The 25,215-nt window shown below is 37.9% G+C and overlaps 2 protein-coding genes and 1 long non-coding RNA gene across 3 annotated transcripts in view; 2 read left to right on the forward strand and 1 right to left on the reverse strand.

Annotated features, from left to right (window-relative positions):
- Positions 1 to 17,488, forward strand: part of SGO2 (shugoshin 2) — a 29,594-nt gene extending 12,106 nt beyond the window's left edge. The window contains exons 4-9 of the mRNA XM_012142023.4: positions 666 to 743; positions 1,468 to 1,553; positions 4,981 to 5,207; positions 6,171 to 9,317; positions 11,461 to 11,611; positions 15,611 to 17,488. Coding sequence (XP_011997413.1) covers positions 666 to 743; positions 1,468 to 1,553; positions 4,981 to 5,207; positions 6,171 to 9,317; positions 11,461 to 11,611; positions 15,611 to 15,626 — 3,705 coding nt within the window. The 3' untranslated portion in view covers positions 15,627 to 17,488. The remainder of the gene's footprint in view (positions 1 to 665; positions 744 to 1,467; positions 1,554 to 4,980; positions 5,208 to 6,170; positions 9,318 to 11,460; positions 11,612 to 15,610) is intronic.
- Positions 17,489 to 18,019: 531 nt separating this feature from the next.
- On the reverse strand, positions 18,020 to 23,986 carry LOC132659227 (uncharacterized). The gene is made up of 2 exons (XR_009599381.1): positions 19,729 to 23,986; positions 18,020 to 18,606 (listed from the first exon to the last, which is right to left on the reverse strand). It is a non-coding gene; the product is annotated as an uncharacterized LOC132659227 (long non-coding RNA).
- Positions 19,893 to 25,215, forward strand: part of LOC101104557 (aldehyde oxidase 1) — a 69,576-nt gene continuing 64,253 nt past the window's right edge. The window contains exon 1 of the mRNA XM_004004810.5: positions 19,893 to 20,065. Within this exon, the coding sequence (XP_004004859.2) occupies positions 20,021 to 20,065 (45 nt within the window). The 5' untranslated portion in view covers positions 19,893 to 20,020. The remainder of the gene's footprint in view (positions 20,066 to 25,215) is intronic.

Below are 25,215 nucleotides of genomic sequence, written 5' to 3' on the forward strand. Positions count from 1 at the left end.
AAGTTCTCTCCAGTGTGTTCCCTCAATGGCAACTTTCCACTGGCTACAAGCCAAGTATTAGTAGAGTGAAGATTGTAGTCATTGCTTTTCCTTCCGAATTCCAGCTCTGTCCACAGATAGGGCAGTAAGAGCCAGTGTTCAGCTAGGTTACAACTGTAACTCTTAACTCCATAGTGAGTAGAAATTAAAATGGAAAAAAGACTTACTGTACTTATTGGAGGTGAAATTCCTATGACTGACAGCCTATGGTCACTTGCCACATGATGTATTATTATGAGAAGATTGAAAAATGTAAGAAGGGACTTCCCTGGTGGTCCAGTGGTTAAGACTCCACACTTCCAATGCAGGGGGTGCGAGTTTGATCCCTGGTCAGAAAATTAAGATCCCACATTCCATGTGGTATGGCGAAAAAAAGAGGAAGATTTACAGTTGATAGCTCAAAAGCATTCAAAATATATGTGTGTGTCTGTATTTATGTGTCTGTGTCTATTTGAACTATACAGTGTGTGTCTGTATTTATGTGTCTGTGTCTATTTGAACTATACAGTGTAACACCTTTTTAGCTCAATGTGATCTCCATATTTTTTAAGTCTTTTCAACTGATGGTATTCATAAAAATATAGTAAACTCAAAATTTTAAGTGATTAAAAAGGTCTTTATTTCAGAATAAGAAGCTTATAGAAATAGAAGCACTCATGAACAATAACTTGATAACTGCAATTGAAATGAGCACTCTTTCTGAGGTAAGTAGAATTTATGCTAAATAGTGTAATATTTTTTAACATTGCTGAAGATAATTGAGATTAGTTACATAGCATCAAGGTTAGATTCATATCTTAAACTTTGTACAAAGGAACGGAGATAATGCTAATTTTAATTGGCTAACAGCAGGCTGTTATTTGATGTAATTGGTTATTAAAACTTGTGTAAAAATGAACTGATTAAAAGTAACACAAGACTAGACAGCTCAGTGGAACACAGGATTAAACAGACTCAAAAACATAAAAGATATTAGTAGAAAAGTAGTATTTCAAATTAGAGAAGAATTGGTATTATTTTAGAAGATAGACACAGTTGAAAAACTCTTAGGGAAAAAGGCAGAGGTAGACCCTAGAGCCCCATGTTGTTCAAGGATTAACTGAATATGTCGAAATATTGTGTATGCATGAGTATATATGGGTGTATGCATGGGTATACACGTGTGGATTTATTCATAGGCATAGAATAAAGTTTGGGAGGTTATATATCAAAATACTAGTAGTGATTATCTTTGTATGGCGTGATTAAGGATGAACTGTGTTTAACCTTATCATTTTATTATTCTCATTAAACTACTGAAGGCTGAACACAAGAATTGTTCCATTACTATTAATATCCTTGTATAATTTGGTACTTAAATGACAAACATGATTTAATGAAATTAGAAATTTCATTCATTTTCATTTTCTTTGTTCTTTTCAAAAATAGTTCCATCAGAGTCCCTTTCTACTGCCAAGTAGCAAGAAGAAACGGGTTAGTCAGCAGTGCAAATTGACACGTCTCCCATTTGCAAGGTAACTGCTTCACAACTTGTTTAAATATTGATTTGCACACTTCTGCCTGAATTGGACTTTGAGTAGTTTTTATTTGGACTGCTTCCTTGAAACAGAAAAACATTTAAAAATAAATAATGACATACTGATCAATGTTGTACCAGTGAAAGAAATTAAATATATCATCTAATGGAATTCAATTTTAAACTTTGAAATAATAATGTTCAGCTTTCCCATAGTTTCTGGAGAGGAAAGTGGCACAGGTACACCTTGAGTTACCTGGGTTTGAATTACAGCGTTTGAGAGCACTTAGATTTTCATGTAACAGTCATTGTCTTTGTGTGTCATACAGTGTTCAGGTTGCCTATTAAGGCAGAAATGAAATGGTTTGCGGTATCTCGCTACAGTAGGTTGTATTTGGTCATCTATAGAATCCTGCTATTCTTCAGTTCCTTCTTTTCCTCTAGGTCACCACTGGCCTCATGTTTTTTGTTGGATATATCTGATAACTATTTCTACCTTTACTATCTTGCATACTACTCAGACTTTAACTTTCATCTTTACTATTCACCGGACCAAAATTCCCACTTCTTGAATAATTTGATTATAATCTTAGTATCCTTGCCTGGAGAAATCCATGGACAGAGGAGCCTGGAGGGCTACAGTCCATGGGATCACAGAGTTGGACATGACTGAGTGACACATACTTTTACTTTCCACTATCTTAGTAAATACCCTATTTCAAACCTATCACTTTTAAAGACAGTTATTGAGGTCCAGAGAGTTTAAATGACTCAGTGAGTTAATAGCATTGATCAGAATGGTCTTGTCTCTTTTAAACAGTGTTCTTCTGTTACATAAATTACAGGTTTAATGCATTTATTCAAGTGTACAAGTAAATGCACCTATGTATTGAAGTGGTATCTGTACCATAGTAAAAAAAAAAACAATACTTAAATCTATTGTATCATTTTCTATTCATTCCACTTTGTGCCATTGTTCTCTCTTTTTTGTACTGGTGCCACACTGCACCTGTACATTTTAATTTAGTTTTTAAATGGTACATTTTATTGTCTTGTAGGTGCACAGTTCTTTTTCAAGAAAATTTGACTGTTATTATACTTGCATTATTTCATATAAATTTATGAATTAAGTGTTAACTTTCCCTCCAGAAAATTTTTATTTTTTTAAGTAAACTTTTGTTTGAAGTATAATATATATTTTTTAAAAGTGCAAAAATCTTTAGAGAATGGTGAATGTTCACAGTGAACACTATGGTATAACCAATACTCAGACCAAGAAACAGAATATTGCCAATACCTCAGATATCCTTGTGCCCTTTGCCAATCACTACTCACTACCCACCCAAGGATAAATATTATACTGACTTTTTACATTGTAGATTAATTAATTTTGCCCAGCTTTGGATTTCATGTAATGAAATCATACAGGATGTATGATTTTTGTCTCCGACTTCTTTAGCTCAGCATTGTGTCTGTGAGACTCATCCACATTGTCCTGTGTAGTTGTAGATCAGTCTTTCTTACTGCTGTGTAGTGTGCCATTGCATGATTTTTCCATAATGTTTTCATCCTTCTGGTTCTTTTTATTGTTGTTAGTTTCGGTTTCTTATAAGTAATTCTGCTGTGTTTCTGCCTTTTGATTAATATATGTATACATTTTTTAGGTATATATTTAGGATTGCTGGAGTTTAATATATTTGGCTTTGGAATAATCTGTTAAACAATTTTCTATAGGGATTATACCAATTTATATTTCTAGCAGCAGTATATGAGAATTTTTATTGTTACGTGTCTCCAACAACACTTGTTATTGTCCATCTTTTTCATTTTAGTCATGTGGAAAGTGTTATAGGTATTACACTGAAGTTTTAATTTCCCTGATAATTAATGAAGTTAAGCATCTGTTTATATGTTTATTTTCTTTCTATCAGGTTCTTTTTTTTTTTTTATACAGGTTTGTAATCTTTCTATACACCATGTGTAAATCCTTTCTGCATTTCAAATGTTTTTTACCCTGTGGCTTGCCTCTTTACTCTCTTAGTGGTATCTTTGGATGAATCCAATTTATATATGTATATCTATTTGCACAAAATTCGAGACTCCCCTCTCCACTTGTCCTGTTATTTCTCTCATCACACACACTTTACAGCAGTTGTAGTTGTCCTGAATTCTGACCTTGAACTAATACTAACAAAACTAGATTTCTAACTTTTAGAAAATGTGGCACTGAGGTTTGTAAACACTGGGAAGCTTGTTCTTTTTCCAAGTGCCAACTTCTCTTCTGTATCTAGTTGCTTTTTATAGACTCTCCAGTGACTTCGGGTAGTTTTTTATATTTCTTCTAGAATTTATAGCTTTTATACGGTATCAAATTTATAGTTTGATACGGTTGATTCAATAGTAACTATTTAGCCATTTCGTGAAGCAGAACCTCTCCTCTGTTTATTTTTACTAACTTGTTTCTTTAAGTGGTATAGACATTTCCTCCCAATAGTTATTCTATTAATAGTTGCCTCTAAATATTTAACAAATATTTTCTATTTATTTTATCATCATCAGTAATTTAAAAATATCTATAATTTGGCATATAAGGCAAAATCTTTATCGTTGGAGTCTATTACTCTTTATTCTTTGAATTCAAAACAGTCATTTTGTCTAATTGGGGCTTCCCAGGTGGTGCTAGTGGTAAAGAACCTGCCGGTCAATGCTGGAGACATAAGAGACACAGATTTGATCCCTGCATCTGGAGGAGGGCGTGGCAACCCACCCCAGGATTTTTGCTTGGAGAATGCTGTGGACAGAGAAACCTGGCAAGCTGCAGTCCATAGGGTTGCAAAGAGTCAGACGCAACTGAAGGGATGTAGCATGCATACACACACACACTTTTTATTCTTTGAATTCGAAACATTTTGTTGAATTATTTCTGTAGCTTTCTGTATTTTTCCCCCCATAGATTTAATTACTCTAGGAATATGGCTTTAGTTTACATGGATACATTTTGGAAACAGCAAATTTTACAGCACACAAAACTTTACATGTGATTGTATAGGAAGAGTTTGGGGTTTTCCATAGAATTAATTACAGGAAAATTATAAATATTATACATGTTATAAGTATGTTTGAACTTTATTCATTTCATTAGTATTATTATTCTAATAGCTCAACCAGGGATTATATCATTTATCTCCTTTTGGAACCATTGGAGAAAAGAGGATAAGAAGCATTCCTGTTTTATTACAAGTTCTGTTCTATTAGAAACTACCTGTTTCCTTCCTATAATTGCCTTCATTGAATGCAAAATGGTACCAAGATGTGTTTGTGGATGGCTCTTAAATAAATGGAGTGTAGAAACAACTATCCATGTAATTTTCTAAATAATTCTTATAAAAATACAAAATTGCCCATTCATTCTTACTTGCCCTTAGGGTTCCATTAACTTCAAATGACGATGATGATGAAGATAAAGAGAAAATACAGTGTGATGACAGCACCATATCGAAGACATCACCTGATAGTCCCTCTTTGGTATCAGCAAGACCAGTATCAACTCAGAATAATCTAAGAGTGCTATTTGTTAAAGAAAATGATCAGAATGTTTGTAGTGTAAATGATTCAAAACATGTTTCTTCTGTTGTTGATGTACTTCCCAAAGGTGAGGTATTTTTAAAGTTCATTTTGAGTATCAGTATTAAATAGTTAACATTCATCAGATTTTCTTCTTGAGGGCTATCATATATAAACAGTTAATAAGTTAGATTTCTTATGTTACAGATTTACTAACTTATACCATTTAAAATTTCTGGTGAAAAACTTAATTTAAAAGTAAATACTGACAAATGTGAGGTCCACAGTGGCTAATACTATTACTTTGGAAACAGTATTTCGAAATGAGCTGGCCTAAGAGCTTTTTGTGGTATCTTAGCTTATGAATTAAAAGTATGTTATTTAGTTAAATCCTTTCCTTTTCATAGATATGAAAATTGAGACTTTAGATAGGTGTAGTGAATTTTTCAAGATCATAACCAGTACTGACAAAACAGAAACTTGAGCCTGGGTAATGGTTGAGCAAGAAAAAATGGTGACACATATTTTTATGGTTTTTAAATAATAATCCTGTGAAGTAGTCTGGGTTATATATTTGACATAGAATTTCAGATTGGCCTATGGACCATAACTATATTGAGTTTGGAGTTTGAATTATTTTCCATTCTAAAAATGTATATGAGTGTGTGTATATAATTGTATAAATTTTAGCTGCTTGCTAAGAACATTTTGACAGTAAGCCTTATTAGAGTTATCACTGTTATTTGGGTTCATTTGCTGGCCTCCTCCCACTTAGAAACTTACATTAATGTTCACGGTTTTACTGCTGGCTATTCTCCGCTCTACACTTGAGGCCAAGGCAGAGTGAATTCCCAGTACATATTTTCTGTTGATAGAAATGTAAAATCTGACTTATGCCTACTCCAGTCAGTTCTACTTTATTTTTTATCTGCATAAATTCTTCATAATGTAAGTTATCTAAACAGAATGCATTGCCAGAAATCGTGTCTCTGAAAGTAATAAATTACTTGTTACTACTTATTTCTGAATTTTGTTTCTCTTTATTTTACAGAAAACCATTCCCACTCAGACCAAAGTTCTAGGAGCTCTCTAACAAGTGAGAAGAAAAATGCCCAGGCGATTAGCCACAATAAAGAGAAGTCATCTCCTAGTAATGTGACTAAAAGGAAAAAACGTGCTTCATCTTGGGAGTCAGATAATCCTGCAGACACTCCCTATGTAACAGATTTAGATCAACAACAGGTTTCAAGTCCAATATTAAATTGGAATAATGAGATAAAAGATTATACTAATGAAACAAATACAATGCAGAGAAACATACTGTGCCTTCCTGCCTCATCTGAGTCTGCAAGTGAACCTCCTACAAAAGGCATGGATCCACTTCAGGGTAATGACTTTGAGTTGCAGAAAACTGTGTATGATGATGACATGGATTTAACTGCTAGTGAAGTCAGCAAAATTATTACAGTTTCAACAGGCACTAAGAAGAAAAGAAAGAAAAATCCAGATGATTGTAGAATGAAAACTTTCAGAAAAGTGAAAGATCCAAGCTCTGAAAAAAAGAGAGAAAGATCAAAGAGACAATTTAAAAATTGTTCAGATGCAAATATTGAGGAAAAAATGGAAAGTGGACCAGAAAGAAGATCTGTTGACCTGGATGTTGAAGGGGATTCAAGAGATCCAAATTTTATCTTCAGGACTGAACAGTTGACTCAGTTGAACACACTGAAGAAAATAACCCTTCCTAATGGCTTTGATCAGGGTGACAAACAAAGTATGCAGTGTAACAAAAAGAAGAAAAGAATTCATGTAACAGATGAGCAAGAGGAAACATACTCTTTCTCCCAAAGTTCAGATAAATTCCCACAGGATAGTAAATTTGATTTGTGTCTGAGTTCTCTAGCTTGTAAGAAGAGTAAAGCTTCTAGACAGACATTTGTGATTCATACATTAGAAAAAGATAACTTATTCCCAAACCAAAAGGTTCAAGAAACCACCTCTGAAGACCAAGGTGTCGCAAATGAATTTCAAACAGCTTATCTTTCCAACAAAGGTAATCCAAAGTTATGTGATGATGAGACCCAAAATATGTTTGATTTGAAAAAGCATGTCACTGATACACAACCCACTCAGCAAAATGAATCAAAAATAAATAAGGTTTGGCAGAAAATAAATCGGAAAACAGAAATAATTTCTAAAATGAACCAAATACTTGGGGATAATACTAAAGATGTGCAAGGCCCAGAAAAAGGTAACTGTTCCTTCCAAACCCAAGAGGATAAAGAAACCATCTCTAGAAACCTAGATGTTTCAAATGAGTTTCAGAAATCTGTTCTTTCCACTGCCAATAATGGAAACCTGTGTGATTGTGAAACCCAGAATGTGTTGGGTTTGCAAAAGCAGATCACCGACGCATACCCTGTGCAGCAAAATGAAACAAGAATTAATAAGACTCTTAGGCAGAAAGTAAATCGGAAGACAGAAATAATTTCCACAGTGAATCATTTAGATAACACAAGTGAATATTGCCCAGAAAAGGGTAAAGAAATCATCCCTGAAAACCTAGTGGATACATGTGAGTTTCAAACACCCAGTCTTTCTTCCAAAGACAATAGAGACCTATATGATTATGACACTCAGAATGTTTTGGGGGTGAAAATGTATGTTCATGATATACAACCTGCTTGTCAGAATGAATCAAAAATAGATAAGCTTAGGCAAAAGGTATGTCGGAAGACAAAAATCATTTCTGAAGTCAACCAAATATATAAGAGTGATGACAAAGGCAGGCACGACCCAGAAAAAGGTAACTTACTTTCTCTAATCCAAAAAGATACGGAAATCATCCCTGAAAACCTGGAAGACACAGATGAGTTTCAGATAGTTGACCCTTCCCCCGGAGTTAATAGGAACCTATGTGATTATGAGACTCAAAACCTTTTAGGGGTGAAAAAGTGTGTTAGTGATACTGGGAAGCAAAAGGAATCAAAAATAAATAAGAGACCCAGGCAGAAAGTAAGTCGGAAGACAGAGACAATTTTGGAAATGAACAGAAAAAATGAGTTTAACAATAAAGGTATATGTGGCCCAGAAAAAGGTGACTTCTCCCTAACCCCAAATAACGAAGAAACCATTTCTGAAAACCTGAAAGTCACAAAAGAATTTCAGACAATTTATCTTTCCACCAAAGATGATGGACATTTATATGATTATAAGACCCAGAATACGTTGGAGTTGACAAAATGTGTCACTGATAAGCAACCTACTCAGCAGAATGAATCAAAAATAAATAAGAACCTTAAGCAGAAGCAGAAAGTAAATCGGAAGACAGATATAATTTCTGAAATGTGCCAGATATATGAGGATAATGATAAAGATGTGCATGGCCAAGAAAGCTATACAAAAAATCTTGATTTTAAAATAAATAAACAAAGACCTGAAGGCCAAGCTGTTATTAGTGGATACTGTATGGAAATCGACAGTGATGAGAAAGAAAATTGTGATGAAATTTCAAATCCTTATAAACCAATTAAAAAGCATGGGAAAGAATCGGACAAGGCAAAGAACATTTTGGCAAAAAGTGACAACATGCCTGTTTTGCAGTTGACAGGTTCTTCACAGATCTCTGTCTTAGAACCAGGTTTAAAACATATTACTGATGAGGCAGATTCTGACACTGGAAACCAAATGGAATCACATAGGAGCTCGAAGCTAAGCACTAAAACTCTGAATAGAAAGAGAGAGAGCCACTTTGTGGAGGTGGCGAAGGAAGGAGAGTGCCAGGTCAAAAAAGTAAATAAGATGACATCCAAATCAAAGAAAAGGAAGACCTTCGAAGATCCTTCTTGGGATAGTCATGAACTAATGGAGAGGATATCCAACACCATTCAGGAAGTATCAGTTGAACCTGAGTACACTGTTAAGGGAAAAAAGTTGGAAAATGTGGAAACTGTCAAACCAGACTTCTACACAAAAATGTTGATATCTTTATCTCAACGGTATTCACCTAGCAGACAAGATTCTTCCTGTAACAGTGTTCTTGAGGGTTCAGTGCCTTTGAGTATTTCTTCTAATAAAAATCTGAAAGAAAATTTTGCCCCAGAGAGCTCACCCATCTTTCAAGTAAGTGATGAGGTACATGAGAAGATGAAAGACATGAAATTTAAAGTCGACCAGAGAACACAAAGATCAGAAATAGGTGGGTCCATACCCGAAGTGACAAAGTCTTAAATGATACATATATTCATTTAGCCAGTAAAGCATTTCCTATTATAACTGATTTTTATGGAATTTTAAAATAATATATAACTATGTAGCCTGATCTGTAGAAGCAATATGGAGGAATTTAAAGAAAGCTTAATACTTTAAGGTAACAATGAGAGTGGCTTGGACATTCATGTATTTTGGCCTTTAGCACAAAGTTGTCTGATGATGACATTGGGCAGATGATTTCCTTTTTCATATTTTTGAAGGAAATTGAGTGTTTTAAATGTGGCAGCAGAGGATAAGATGGTTAGACACCATCATCAACTCAGTGGATATATATATATATACCTGCTATATGTTAGTCACTCAGTCGTGTCCAACCCCATGGACTATAGCGCACCAGCCTCCTCTGTGCATGGAATTCTCCAGGCAGGAATATTGGAGTGGGTTGCCGTTTCCTTCTGCAGGGGATCTTCCCAACCCAGAGATCGAACCCCAGTCTCCTGCACTGCAGGCAGATTCTTTACCATCTGAGCCAGTTGAGCAAACTCCAGGAGATGGAGGACTGAGGAGCCTGGTGTGTTGCAATCCATGGGGTCATAAAGAATTGAACACAACTTAGCAACTGAACAACAACAATAATGAACTGCCCTAGTTTGATTTTGCCAAAGACAATTGTAAATTTCTTAAGGACAGGACCATCTCCAACAGCATACATTTAGTATGATCAAAACATTATTCTAGGGACTTTACTGGTGATCTGGTGGTTAAGATTCCACAGATGCCCTGCAGGGTGTACAGGTTTCATCTCCAGTCAGGGACCTATCTTGCATGGCACTGGGTAAAGCCAAAAAAAAAAGTGTTTTAGGGGATTAAAAATTAAGAATACCAGCTCCCTTTCCTCATCCATGTATGGTAAAGTACACTGTTTAAACGTGGCAAATGCTTTAATAAAAACACATATGAAGGGATGTAATGATGGGGAATAGTTTTGGCTAGAGAAACCTGCAGAAGCATCATCAAATACATAGCACTTTAGGACCTAAAAGGATAGAGAGGATTTTTAGGTTTAGTGTTTCTTATTTTCTCCAGTTATTAAAATAATGCTTATTGCAGAAAACTGAAAGTAGAGAATCAGAAAATAGGAAAAACCATCACCCAGAAGAACTGCAGTCAACATTTTGCTATATGCATGCAGACTTGAATCTGTGCATTTTAAAATACATATTTGAAATCATACTATATATAACATTACTTACCTCACTTTTTCCTCTTAACATTTTTTTGTTATTAAGGACTTCCTTGATAGCTCATTTTGTAAAGAATCTGCCTGCAATGCAGGAGACCCTGGTTTGATTTCTGGTTTGGGAAAATCTGGAGAAGGGATAGGCTACCCACTCCAGTATTCTTGGACTTCCCTTGTGGCTCAGCTGGTAAAGAATCTGCCCACAGTGTGGGAGACCTGGGTTCAATCCTTGGGTTGGGAAGATCCCCTGGAGAAGGGAAAGGCTACCCACTACAATATTCTGGCCTGGAGAATTCCATGGATTGTATAGTCCATGGGGTCACAAAGAGTTGGACACGACTGAGCAACTTTCACTTTGTTATTGGAAATGTTGCTATGTTGGACAATTTCCATATCAATTAAATTTTTCTACCAGAAGTGTAACATTTCAATAGATGTATGTAGAACACTAGGATTTTTATGGATAAGACTGTTCCAGGTAAAAGGAATACTGATGCCAAAGAAGTGCAAAGGTCTCGAGTTGCAGGACATTGTAGAGACTGGTGAGCTGTCTTTCACCTGTTTCTCATGTTGCCTTTCGTAGTGTGAGCAGTCACTGACATCGAATTGAATCAAAGAATTTCTGTCCCCCTAAATGATTTTAGTGTAAAAATATTACAGGGTGCTACTTTGATAGTTTGTTTTAAATAGTAAGTCTCTTCCTCTCATTATTGTTAGGAAAAAAAGCTGATTTACAGATAATTTCAGTGCTACTTTTATAAAATTCAAAGTTATAACTTGATTAAATTGAGACATTTGATACCAATCATTTATAAACCAGTAAATATCCTACATATATTTCAATATCTCTATACTATTAAAAATATTTTTGAAAACATACTCTTTTCAGGTGTTAGAATGCTACAAGACTTGACAAATACCAGTTTTGTTTCAAATACTGCTGCTAAATTTGAAAACAAGGTAGAAGACCTATCTTCAGAGCTGCCAAGCCGAAGAAGGAGGTGTACTCCTCTCTCTTTAAAGGAGCCAAGTCTCAAAGGGTGAGTATTTCAATGACGTAAAAGTGATTTCAATGTGGTGCTATAAAATCCATGCTTTTAAAAGGATTCCTGCCTGTATTTGAACAGTTTTGAGTGTGAATGTCATATATTATTGCTGACATGTAATAACCATAGTATGATATGGGTAAGATTTGCCTTCTTTTATTTTAACAGGCTTAAACATTTTTTGTTGCCTATAATTTGCAAACTCCTTGTTAATTGTTACCTCTCTTTATTTTCTACCTTGTCTTTAGAAGAGTTCAGAGTGGTTTATATGTCCTTTAGTCTCAAAGTGTAACAGCCCTCTTTTTTTTTTAAACCTCAAATATACCCTCAAAGAGAGGGAAAAGTCTCCCCTCCCACCCCCCGCCATTTATCCATCCCTCAGCTTTAAGAATTACCAATATTTTGCCATATTTACCTTTACTATCTGTTTTCTGTTGCAGTGTCTTTAAAGCATATCCCTAATATTGAGTCATTTAATTCCTAAAACACTTCTGTGTGTGTATTCCTAGAAAATAAATATATATATACCTAGAGAATAAGAACTTAATAAAACTGGACAACACTAATCACAACTAGAAAAATTATCAATAATTCTTCACTGTCATCTAATAGCAAATCCCTATTCCTGTTTCCTTGATTATCTCAAAAATGTCCAAATGCCTTTTACATATGTTTAATTCAAAAATCCTATTTTTTCCAGGGATAAATAGCTATTTCAGAGAACCTGATCATATTTGGGATGGTATTTTTAAAAGGATAGAAATATCCTCAAATTTTCTCTTTGCATTGTCTCAGTATTTGCTTCTTTATAAAATTAAAGACATTGATTGTTTTAACATGTATTTTTAAAAATAACCAGCAGATGTCAGTCGTGTAAGAGTGTGTGCAAGAGAAGCCAGTCAAATATGAAGGACTAAGGGCTTCTCTAAAAAACAACTTTTTTGAGCTATAGTTCACATTACCATATATTTCATCCATTTAAAGTGTACATTTTGGTGGTTTTTCAGTAGATTGACAGACATGTACACCATCACCACAGTCAATTTAAGAACACTTCTTCATTTCAGAAAGAAACCCCATGCCCTTTAGCTGTCATTGCTGTATCCCTCAGCCCTAGACAACCAACTGATCACCTAATTCCTATCTCTACAGATGTCCTCTTCAGCCATTTCATATGAATGAAATCATATAATATGTGGTCTTTGTGACTGGCCTCTTTCACTGAGCATAATGTTTTCAAGATCCATTCCTGATGAACATGTATGAGTAGTATTTCATTCCTTTCTATGAGTGAATAAAATATTCTACTGAAAATACACCACATTTTACGTATCCATTTGTCTGTTGATGGTAATTTACTTGTTTGCACTTTTTGGCTATTATAAATAATGCTGCTGCAAACATTTGTGAGCTTTTGTGTATATATGTTTTCATTTCTCTTGGGTATATGCCTAGTTGTGGAATTGCTAAGTCATATGGGGTGTGTGTGCACACTTAAATTTTCATGTCCAACTCTTTGCGACTCTTTGGACTATAACCCACCAGGCTCCTCTGTCCATGGATTCTTCAGGCAAGAATACTGGAGTGGGTTGCCATTTCCTTCTCCAGGGGATCTTCCCAACCCAGGGATCGAACCTGCATCTCCTGTGTCTCCTGCATTGGAGGCGGATTCTTTTACTTACTGAGCCATCATGTTTGTTTGAGGAATTGCTAGATGGTTTTCCAAAGGTGCAGAGAAGTATAACTTCTTTCACCCCTACTACCCTATTCCCATTACTCCTACTTTCTACCCTATTTTTATTACCTCCTGTGGATAACCAGTTCCTTTTGTTTCTAGGTTATGTATTTCTTGTGCACAAATAAGCAAATATGTGTATATCCTGCTTTTTCTTGAATAAAGGTAGTAAGTATACCTAGCTGCTTTGGGGAGCTTTGCTTCTTATCAATTCATTCTAGAAATCACTCCATACAATTTGGAGAGATTTTTCTCATTCCTTTCTACAGCTAGGTAATAGTTAATAAATTTTTTTTAAAGAGCTACCTATTCTAAATTAAATATAAAATGCTCTTATGAATTAGTGTTCTATTTTAGTTTAGATCTACTAGGCATGCAGATTATCTGGCAGTCAGTTTAGTTGATAAGTTTTTAAAAAGCAAATAACACAATGTACATCAGGATAAATACTAAGAATGATAATCCAGTTGCCACTTTTTCTTTTTGGACTGGGAATGGCATGCAGCAGGTATATCATAGCTTTTGATAGGCCCCCATGAGAATAAATCCTGATGAAAACTGCTTACAATATGTTATGGAATGGTCATCATAGGCATTGAGAATGGGAGCAGTTATCAGGAAAGTAATACAAATATTTTTTAAAGTCTTTATCTCTTCAGTCCCAAAGAACTGAACATAACAAAGGGGATATTTTTAATAGTAAAAGCCCTAATCCACAAAGAATATATAAATAGTTATGATATTATATACCAAATAGCATAACAACTACTTTCATGAAGCAAAAACTATAGGAGATACATACAGACAGATAGGAATACATGAATAAATTTTTATATACTATTCAATATAAAGCAAATTAAGTGGGCAAAAGATTAGTAAGGAGATGGAGATCTAAACAACATAATTAGTAGGGTAAATCTTACAGTATACATATCAAACTCCATACTCTGAGAACAGAGAATACACACCCCTCTTAACTGTTCATGGCCCAATTGTAAAAGCATATCCAACACTATGCTATGAAAAACATAAACCCACCACGTAAGGTGTATTCCAGGAATGCAAAGTTGGTTTAGAAATGGTTTAGAATGTTAGAAAACTTATCATCATATACCATGTTAATAAGTCTAAGAAAGGCATATGATTTTTTTCATAGATACTGAAAAAGCCTTTGACAAAATTCAGTAGTCACTCATGATTAAAATACTCTAAATAGAGGGACTTCCCTGGTGGTCCAGTGGATAAGACATTGAGCTCCCAATGCAGGTTCAATCCCTGCTCAGGGGACTAGATCCCACATGCCGCAAAGAAAACCCATTGCAACTAAATAACTAAAAATAAATAAATATTTTTAAAAAATAAAATAATAAAATACTCAATAGACATTGAAGGATACTTTTATAAAATGATGAATTGTACTTGCATAACCTAATCCTAAAGCCAGTATCTTGTTTAATGGGGAGACAATAGAGGTATTTATACTCAAGAACAAGTCAAGAATGTCCACTATTCCTGCTAGTAATTCAACAAGGGATTGATGAACTCAATTCAGAATAGTGGTCACTTCTTGGGAGATGAGAGAGCTGTGATTTTGTCTCCCAAAGATAACACTGGGAAGGAGCACACCAGAGATGTGGTAAGAGTTTATTTCTTAACTTGGATATTGGTGTATCAGCATTTGATTAGTTTTAAATGGTATATTTTCATATATTCTTGCTGCTACTGCTGTTGCTGCTGCTACTGCTAAGTCGCTTCAGTCGCGTCTGACTCCGTGTGACCCCATAGACAGCAGCCAATCAGGCTCCACTATCCCTGGGATTCTCCAGGCAAGAACACTGGAGTGGGTTGCCATTTCCTTCTCCAATGCATGAAAGTGAAAAGTCAAAGTGAAGTCGCTCAGTCATGTCCGACTCTTAGTGACCCCATGGACCGCAGCCTACCAGGCTCCTCCGTCCATGGGATTCTCCAGGCAAGAGTACTGGAGTAGGGTGCCATTGCCTTCTCCAATGTATGCTAAAGTTCATAATTAAAAGGAAATATGTAGTAAAACATGTAATGTATAGAACCTGATTTGATTAATTTCTCTTAAACCTCATCTGTAATTCCCCCATCATAGAATATTTTAAATATGTGACACAGCTTGTGGTTTGAGGAATCTGCATTTTATTTTTTTGATGCAGCAATTTTCCTTTCCATACTTTGCAGCAAAAGCATTAGCTTTAGGTGGTTGTTAATCTTCCTTTTTTTCTACTTTGCAGGAAGATGAGAAGATGAGGTGAATTTATACATTCTGGTTTTCCTGAATGCTCAGACGATAGCAGTTCAAAACAGGGATCTAACTAGGACCAAGAAGATGACAAGTTCTGGGTTTTGTTTTTGTTTTTGTTTTTTATCTCCTGCTTTTTTATGGAGTGTTTATTTTTATGTATAGATAATATGCATAAAATAGCTATTTTGTAATATTAAGCACTAAGTTATTTTGGTCATCTTATATCTTATCTTCCTGCTCATTTAATTTCCTTTCAACCAAACAACCTTTAACTAAACAATAGCTATTAACCTTTTAACCGAATAAACTGTATTATAAATACTTTTGCACTGATTATCTTGTTATACACCAAACTACCTTGTTTTATTTTGTTTTTAAAACCATTCAGTAAATGTGAACACCTATAAGATTTTAAAAGTCACCCTCTGCCCTGGCCAGTTTTCTCTCACTCTTCGTTCTTCAACTTTCAAAATTACTTGTTTACTGTCAGCTGCTGCATTACTTCCATTATATGTAATCTGATGACTTGAGAGGGTTGATCTCTCAGGTGCTTTTGAATTTGGATTTTGTAACTTTAAAGACCACTTATTATTCCAGTATTAAAAAGTAGTAAATCCTATTCATATCTGAGATTAACAAACATAGCTTACTGTATTGAAATGATTAATAAAAATCTATTCTGCCTAGATGGAAAAGCTTTCTTATATCCAGCAACTAAAAGAGTGAGCCCAAGAAATCTACATTTTGTTTAACAAACACCTCAGATAATTCTGGGGCAGACTGTCCTGGGAGCAAACTTTGAGAAACAGTTGTAAGACTACAGAGTCCCACAGAACTTACTCATTTATCAACAGTGTCTGTTGAATGGAGGCTACATGCTTTATTAAAGGAACAATTTAGACTGGTTTCAAGCTTAGCACCCTGACAGTTTTTCCTTTCCTGTACTATTATTACTTTAAGGCTTTGAATCTCTGTCATTATCTGGTATTTGGTTTCCTAGTGTTTCTATTTTTTCCTCCTTTCCATGAGGTTTGTCTATTGTTGTTGTTGTTGTTCCCATGCAAATTATTTTTCATTGTATGTATCAGACTTACAATCTTTTATTGTTGGAACTCAGACAAATTAAGAAAGTTTTCCTGTTCCCAGATTAAGAAAGATATTTACCCATGGTTTCATTTTGTTTTGACGTTTAAATTTCTGATTCATGTGGATTTTGTTTTATGGTGAGATATGAACACAATTTTTGACCTTTTCCCAAAGGATCGCCCATTAATTAAAAAGTCCATGTTTTCCACTACTGATTTGAAGTGCCACATTTTTCAATGTTGTATTTCCATATACACTTAAACTTAATTCTCAATTTTCTGTTCCCTCTACTAGTTTCTGTCTTTTTATGCCCCTCTATCGTTGTCTTATAGGGACGTTAGGGGAGTTTCAAAACTTCCCTCATGGAGGTTTTCCACATTTCTTGATGCCTTGGCATTCTTTTTTCCTGGTAATACATATAAATGGAATCTTTGAGTCTCTTTTCTAATCAATTATCACGTATATATATGAAGATCATTGATTTCTGTATGTTAATTACTAAACTTTATTATTGTTTATACTATTTTCCAGATATATATACTTGGAAACTGGGCTGTTTTTCCTCCTTTCTCGCCAATCCTTAGGCCTCTCACTGCTTTCTCTTGTGTAACTGCATGGCTGTCACCTTATATTTAGTGTTAAATAGCAGTGAGAATGGTGGATATCATTGTCTTGTTCCTGATTTTCACAGGAATGCCTCTGGCTTTACCGCATTAAGTAAGATGCTGTGGAATGAGCTGGTTGTGTATGCTTATAATCACATTAAAGTATTACCTATCAATTACTATTTTATTCAGTGCTTTTTTAATAAATTATGAATGAGTGTCATGACTTTTGGTGTGGATGGAGATGGTATTATTTAGGGTTCAGCCAAGACCAAAACCACAATTATCAATTGTTAATCATATTCTAGAGAGCTGAATAAGAACTGAAAAGACAAAGGACTAGTGGTGTATAATATAGGAAGTAACTATGGGAAGCACCCACCGTCTCTGGGGCTGAGGGAATATAAAGAAAAGAATGGAATTATTGAAACATAAAGACTTAGAGGAAGAGTTCCAGGACTCTTAAGGGGAAGGTGTTCAACAGATAACCTACCTTAGAAAAAATTAAATGTGTATCTTTATTAGGGTATACTCTAAAAATTGTAAAGAAATCTTAAACTTTTATTCACTAATGTTATTGCTGTCATAATATTGATGTGGTTGTTTTGAAATAGATCTAAGGACAAGATAAAGCAATTATGTCAAGGTTTTAGAATCATGATTTTTGGCATAAGCAAAAAAGAGATACAATTATAAAACCCAAGAAGTGAAAAAAAATTGAATCTGAATTTAATAAAGGCTTTAGACCCATAGACAAGATACTGGAAGTCAGGATGGAAGAACAAAGAACGCCAGGGAGAAGCAACCAGCCATATGAAATATAGCATATTCGTTCCATAGGACAACTGACCTGGTTTCTTCTTCAACATGTTCAGTTCAGTCGCTTAGCTGTGTCCGATTTTTTGTGACCCCATGGACTGCAGCACGCCAGGCTTCCCTGTCCATCACCCACTCCCAGAGCTTGCTCAGCTCATGTCCATTCAGTCGGTGATGCCATCCAAGCATCTCATCCTCCGTCGTTCCTTCTCCTCCTGCCTTCAGCCTTTCCCAGCATCAGGGTCTTTTCCAGTGAGTCACTTCAGGGGGCCAAAGTATTGGAGCTTCAGCTTCAGCTTCAGCATCAGTCATTCCAATGAATATGTAAGACTGATTTCATTTAGGATGGACTGGTTGGATCTCCTTGCAGTCCAAGGGACGCTCAAGAATCTTCTCCCAACACCGCAGTTCAAAAGCATCGATTCTTTGGCGCTCAGCTTTCTTTATAGTCCAACTCTCACATCCATACATAAGACTACTGGAAAAAAAACCATAGCTTTAACTAGAGGGAAGTTTGTAGGCAAAGTAACATCTCTGCTTTTTAATATGCTGTCTAGGTTGGTCATAGCGTTTCTTCCAAGGAGCAACCATCTTTTAATTTCATGGCTGCGGTCACCATCTGCAGTTATTTTGGAGCCCAAGAAATTAACATGTTAATAGCATTAAAAATGAGGAGTGGGTGAGGAGACTATTTTAGATTTTAAAAGGTTAAAGAGACAACAAGGACATCAAATGGGAAAAGGCATTTTTTTTAAGACCCTGGTAAATTTAAAGATGTTAAAATATTTTGTTATATGTTGGCACTTTGGCTTTGTAAGAAAAAACATTTTAATGCATATTGAAGTATTTAGAGGTAAAATAATGTGTTTGAAATTGGGCTTTAAAATATTCCAGAAAAAATGTGGGAGTGTGGCAAAACGTTAAATGTTTTTAAAGCTCAGTGAGTCAGGTGTATGGGGATGCTAGTTGTATTCTTTTATGTACAAAATTTTAGAAATTTTCACAATAAAATGTATATATTTACATAAATGAGATAGCAAAATGTTCTAGGTATGTTGAAGAGAAGTCTGGGAAAGAGTTTTCATCCATTTGAATTTTTAAAAGGTGTTATAGTACAGATTTCAAAAATATAAAAATAGACCAGAAAGTTAAATTCTAAGTTGTGGACACGGGTGACTTTTATTTTTATGCGTTTCAGTATTTTCCAAGTTTTACTTTTAAAAAAGTCTTTGGAGATGGTTTACATCACTATTGACACCAAATAAACGTTATGGTTATTTACTGGGCAAATTAAGAATAATGATAAAAGTTTAAAAATAGTTTATGTCAAAGTAGCTCCTGATATTAAAAAAAAAACTGCAATAATTATATCTAAAAGTGTGAGATTATAAAACCCTCTGTTGTCCTTCAGTTCCTCTCTTGCAAAACTGGACTGTGTGTGATAGTTTATCAACTATTAAAAGTACAGACTGCGGCAGGCATGGTGGGAGCGGAGATACAAAAAAACTCCTACTGTTCCCGGACTTCAAATTTAGCTGGAAAGCCATTAAAATGTACTAATATACGACGACCGAAGCGACATCACAAGGACCTGCAGTACCTGCTAAGAGGAGGGGGAAGGCAGCACCGACGCCTGGCGCCTAGGGCGAGGAATTCTGAATCGCGTCCAAAGATCCCAGCCAATGGTCTCAGCGCGGAGGGAGCCGGGCGATGACGTTCTAGGATCCGGAGAGAGTTTTCCCCGCAGGGCGCTCCCGGAACTTTGCATCTAAAGTGGGACTTGAGCCCTCGAGGGTGGTTGCACTTTAGGTTCCTTCGACCCGTTCTGCGTTTCGGGGCCCCGGTGCCGGCGACTCCTCCTGGAGACCTTCGGACCCTTGGACCCCACCACCATGGAAGGGGGCGCCGAGCTGCTCTTCTACGTGAACGGCCGCAAGGTGAGCGCGCTGCCCGTCCGGTCCCGCCGGGTCTCCCGGTGCTGGGGCGCCGGGCCCTGGGCTGCATGCGGGTTTGCCTGCGCGTCCCACCTGCACCGTAGGAGCAGGGAAGAGAAGCGTTTTCTAGCTCTGCCTGGATCTTTGAGCCCCCGCCTTCCTGGTGTGCCTTTCCCCTCTCCCTCCTAGACGCAGGGGCTGATTCCCAAGCCCACCCCAACCCATCAACAGGAAGAGAAATGATTGTTCTTATTCAGCAGAGTCAGTACTCCCGAATCTTCCTCTTGTCAAACCTATCAGCAGACGGGAACGTCTTTCGTTAGGCCTCGGTCTTGGGTGCGTTTGGATAAGCGGAGAGCAGTTTGGTGTCAGGACAGGGCCGCAGAGATGGATTCACCAAGACTTCTCATTCCCATCGTCTCCAAAGTTATAGCACCTGGCACCGCTGAGCCCATGTCCGGCTCTGGGGACTCCAGGGTCCTCAATGGGTTCCCTGCTGGCGCGATGGCCGTCCTCTCGGAAGCCAAGCTCGCTCCGTAGATCCCCTGGGGCAGTTCCAGCCGTTGCTGAAGTTTGGAGGCAGCAAAGCCCCCAGAGAATCCTTTAAAACACGCCCACGCACGAAGCCACAGACGCTTACTCTTCATGTTGTCCCAGCACTTTGCAAGGGGGATGCCGAAACAAGAAGGTGAAAGTGAAGTGAAAGAGGCTCAGTCGTGTCTGACTCTTTGCGACGCCATGGACTATACAGTCCATGGAATTCTCCAGGCCAGAATACTGGAGTGGTAGCCTTTCCCTTCTCAATGGCAACCCACTCAAGTGTTCTTGCCTGGAGAATCCCATGGACAGAGGAGCCTAGTGGGCTGCCATCTATGGGGTCGCACAGAGTCGGACACGACTGAAGCGACTTAGTAGCAGCAGCAGCCGCCTTTCCCTTCTCCAGGGGATCTTCCCAACCCAGGAACTGAACCGGTGTCTCCTGCATTGCAGGTGGATTCTTTACCAACAGAGCTCTCAGGGAAGCCCAAGAAGGTGAAAGGGCTTCCTTAAAAGCAAACAATGGGCCAAGGGCTGTGATACCGGCCTTCAGAGCCCCAGTGATCCCTGTGTCTGAGTCAGGGAGAGCCTGACTTTCCCTGACTGGCTCTGGGACTCACCAGGAAGCTAAGGAAAGTCAAATATCACGGCCTCTCACTTGTGAGGCCTCTTCTAAAATCCTGAGCTTAATTTCGAATTTGGATTTTGTATCATTTTTCTTAAAGAGGATTTCCCCAGATCGTGTAAATTCTAGGTCCTGTATAAAACTTTCCTCTGTACCTGCTGCCTGAGTTTCACACTGGATAAGATGAGTTTGTTTTTCCTGAACTTTGCTGAAGGCGGGCCATTAGGATCCCCTCACAGGACTGCTATAAGAATGAACCATGATAAGGATTGGGGTCGGGGGTGAGTTTGAAGTGGTCTTATGGTGTCATTTTTTCTTCTTTTGCATAACTAAATGGTGCAGTCGACACAACTGTGGCCTTTTTATTTGGACAAACCAGGATTCAATTCCAGCCCTAACTCCTAGGGAGACAATATAACCTACCCTCAGTTCCTCTGATAAAAGGAGATAGTACTACTTACTTCACAAAGAATGGTAGTGAGTTTTTAATCCATTGATTTAAGGGCCTGCTCTATGCCCGTATGGCCTTCCCAGGTGGCTCAGTGGTAAAGAATCCGCCTGCTAATGCAGGAGATGGGGATTCAGTTCCTGGGTAGGGGGAGATACCCTGGAGGCGGAGATGGCAACCCACTCCAGCATTCTTGTCTGGGAAATCCCATGGACAGAGGAGCCTGGCAGGCTCCAGTCCCTAGGGTCGCAAAGAGTCAGACACGACTGAGTGACTGAGCACATACATGTGTATGCTAGTGTTCAGTGTCCTCGGGGAACTCAACCGAGCACAGAAATGACCAAGTCCCTCTGGGAGGCAGACAACAAGCATATAAATAAAGGGAAATGTATCATGTCAGGCAGTGATAAATGCCAGGATGAAAAACAGAGCAGAGTGAGGGGACAGAGAATGGATGTGAGCTAGTGCTTCAGGCAGGATGGACGTTTAAGACTGGATGAGAGGCTGATATTTGGGTGGTCACCAGTATGAAGTGAGGAGCAGGCGTCTGAGGGAAAAGCACTCTACACCAAGGAAATGGAGGTGCAAAAATCCTCAGAGACAAGGATTTCTTCATGTTCAGGGGACAGCAAGGAGACTAGAGGGCCTGGAGATGTGGCCAGAGGCCAGATGACTAGGGCTTTTTAGGTGATGGTAAGGGTTTTGGTTAAAGGAGGAAATAGGTGTTTGAGTCTAGCTTCTTCTCCCCCGCCTCCCTCCCCTGTTTCCAAACAAACTGTAGTGGAATTTTTAACATAACAGCTAATAATAGTTTGTACTCTATTGATTTTTAAAAATAAATAAACTGATTCTTATCTGTGGGCTTGTTTTATCTATGGCCAAACATCCTATGATCGTTTGGAACGTGCATATTAGAAATACCGATTTTGTTTTTGCAGTTGCCCTGTTAAAAGAAATTATGTCACCCTTTCTCTTTCCTGCCCCTCCCTTCCAAATTCTGTTAGGTATGTGCTTCAATCCTGGCAAGCAAACCTGATTGCCACATGGATAGAATTAGAATAAAGTCCCTGAATCAGAGAGTGAAGGGCTGTTGATAAAAGAGGAAAAAGCCACAAGGAAGAGAGGTCCTGAAGTCAAACATAACCTCTGGGATTAGAGTCTTGCCCTTGAAAAGAAGCTTTGAAGCCAGTTAGGAGACTGGGTGATGTGACTGCCCTCTGCTCTGTGCTTTTTGTGGTATCCCCCCAAGTCCCTGGGTTTCCCTGGTGGCTCAGAAGGTAAAGAATCTGCCTGCAACGCGGGAGACCCAGGTTTGATCCCTGGGTCAGCAAGATCTCCTGGAGAAAGGAATGGCAACCCACTCCAGTATTCTTACTTGGAGAATTCCATGGACAGAGGAGCCTGGTGGGCTACTGTCCATGGGGTTCCAAAGAGTCAGACACTACTGAGTGACTAACACTGCCACGTTTCATTCCCAAGTCACCAAAATGTGTCACTGGGCAGGGGCTTGGGCCGAGTACGTTGATCCGAGACCTAGTTGCAGAAAGATTTCTGAAATCTTTGCCTATAGCTTCCAGAGTAGGTCACCCAGTTCATTCACCTGGAGTTGAAGGAGGAAGAGCCCATGAATAAGTTATACCCTAGATGCCACATCACAACGTATCTCAGGAACTGGGACAAGTTGTTCTATGAGGCAGTGAGGTGTAGAGATCAAGGATGTGGGCTTTGGAACTAGTTAGGCATGGACTTGAATCCTGTACTCTCTGCTCTGACACTCAGCATTTTTGTGGCCTCGAGCAAATGTCCTCACTGGTCGTCCCCTCCAACCTCTTTGCCTATTCCAAGGCTATGATATCCCACAATATACACCACTTCTGCCCATTTTCCTCCTCTTGGCTTTCCTTATTTTCTGTTCCTTTCTCCTTTTTGTCTCTCTTCCTGATCTTTTTCCTTCCTCTTTCTGCCTCTGTCTTGTGTCTGGCAAGGCGCGCCCTTCACAAGTCATGAGCCCTGCACAGAGGAAGGCCATTTCTCAACTTTGTGTAATGTGAACTTGACATCTCCCAAAGGGCCAGTGGAGATACACAGGGACACATGCTCGCCTTGTAACATGCAAGGTTTTGCTGAGACAAGAATATGCAATGACCCTGACTTGAGAGCTGGTATCAGCTCTCCCAACCAGAGTCAGTAAGGATAACTCCTTTCCTCATTGCCTTCCACTCCCCAGCCACCATCTGAATCCTGACCTCCCTGTTTCACTCCAAGACCTGCCAAGACAGGGTGCATGCCGATCCCTGCCCCACTTCCCTCCTCCAGTGTGGCAATCACCAAATCAAGAAAAATAAACACATTTCAAGTCAGTAGTCCTTTGAGCCAGACTCCAATCTCTTGAGACATCTGTTGGAACAAATACCCAAACAAGCAAAATCTGCTCTTCCATTAATTCCTCATGAAAACGCAAATATTTCTCAAGCCTAAAATGCTCTTCCTTGTTACCCAGATCCTATCTCTCCCTTAAAATTGGGCCTCTGTGGATTCACCATCATATGTATGAATTAGGATTTGTTTCAGCTGAAAATAACTCAAACTCAAAACTAAGTAGTTCAAATAAGGTACAAGTCATTTTTACTTTTACACAAAGGATATCTGGAGAGAGACATTGCATTCTGGGCTGGTTCAGAAGCTTCATGGTGCCATCTGATATCCAAGTTTCTTCTTTTTCCCCTGTTGCCATTAATGTGTTGCCTTAGGGTCTAAAGTAGCTGCTGGCATTCTAACCATTTCATCTTTATTCCAGGCATCAGGAAGAAAGAAAGCCTGCTAGGAGAGACAACTAAAAGTTTCTGCCACCATTATTGGCTCTTCTCCATTTTATTATTTCCCAGCCTGTGAGATATCATCCCTCCCTCCTTAATGTCCTCATAGCAAATTATACATATCAAGTTATTCATTTAAATTAATTAACATTTATTACATCCTTATCATATACCCCCAGCACCTAGTTCAGTGTTAGACATAAAGAAGAGTGGATGGTGATTTCTCTCAGGATCAAGCGAGGCTTATGCATATACAAATAATTGTGATGTAGGGTAACAGGTTCTGTGAAAGATGTGTGGATACTGACCGTGGGAGCGCAGAAGAGGATGGTTGCTTGGAGCAGAGGGTGGAAGGCAAATATTAGATGGTTGCACAGCCCACAGGAGAGAACATCTGAGCAGGGCTTCAAATGGCATACAAGATTCTTACAAGTAGAGAAGAGAGGAAGGACGTTCAGGGCAGTGGGACTCCTATAAGCAAAAGATAAAAGTCCCTGCACTACTAGGACCAGCCGCTTCTGGTTACAGTTCATGTGACCAGAGTTCAAGGTACATGGGTTGAGTGGCAGATGATGGAAGGTTTATCAAAGAAGCCTTATAGCTATGGGAAAGAGTTTGAATTTCTTCCCCTATTCCAGAAGCTGGTAGAAATTCACCTAAGACCCACTCAGTGTATTTCTTAAATATGCACGTCTTCTGGTTCTCTCTCCTGGAGATCTTGATCCGA

Source organism: Ovis aries, chromosome 2, assembly GCF_016772045.2.
Source record: "Ovis aries strain OAR_USU_Benz2616 breed Rambouillet chromosome 2, ARS-UI_Ramb_v3.0, whole genome shotgun sequence".
Classification (NCBI taxonomy): Eukaryota; Metazoa; Chordata; class Mammalia; order Artiodactyla; family Bovidae; genus Ovis; species Ovis aries.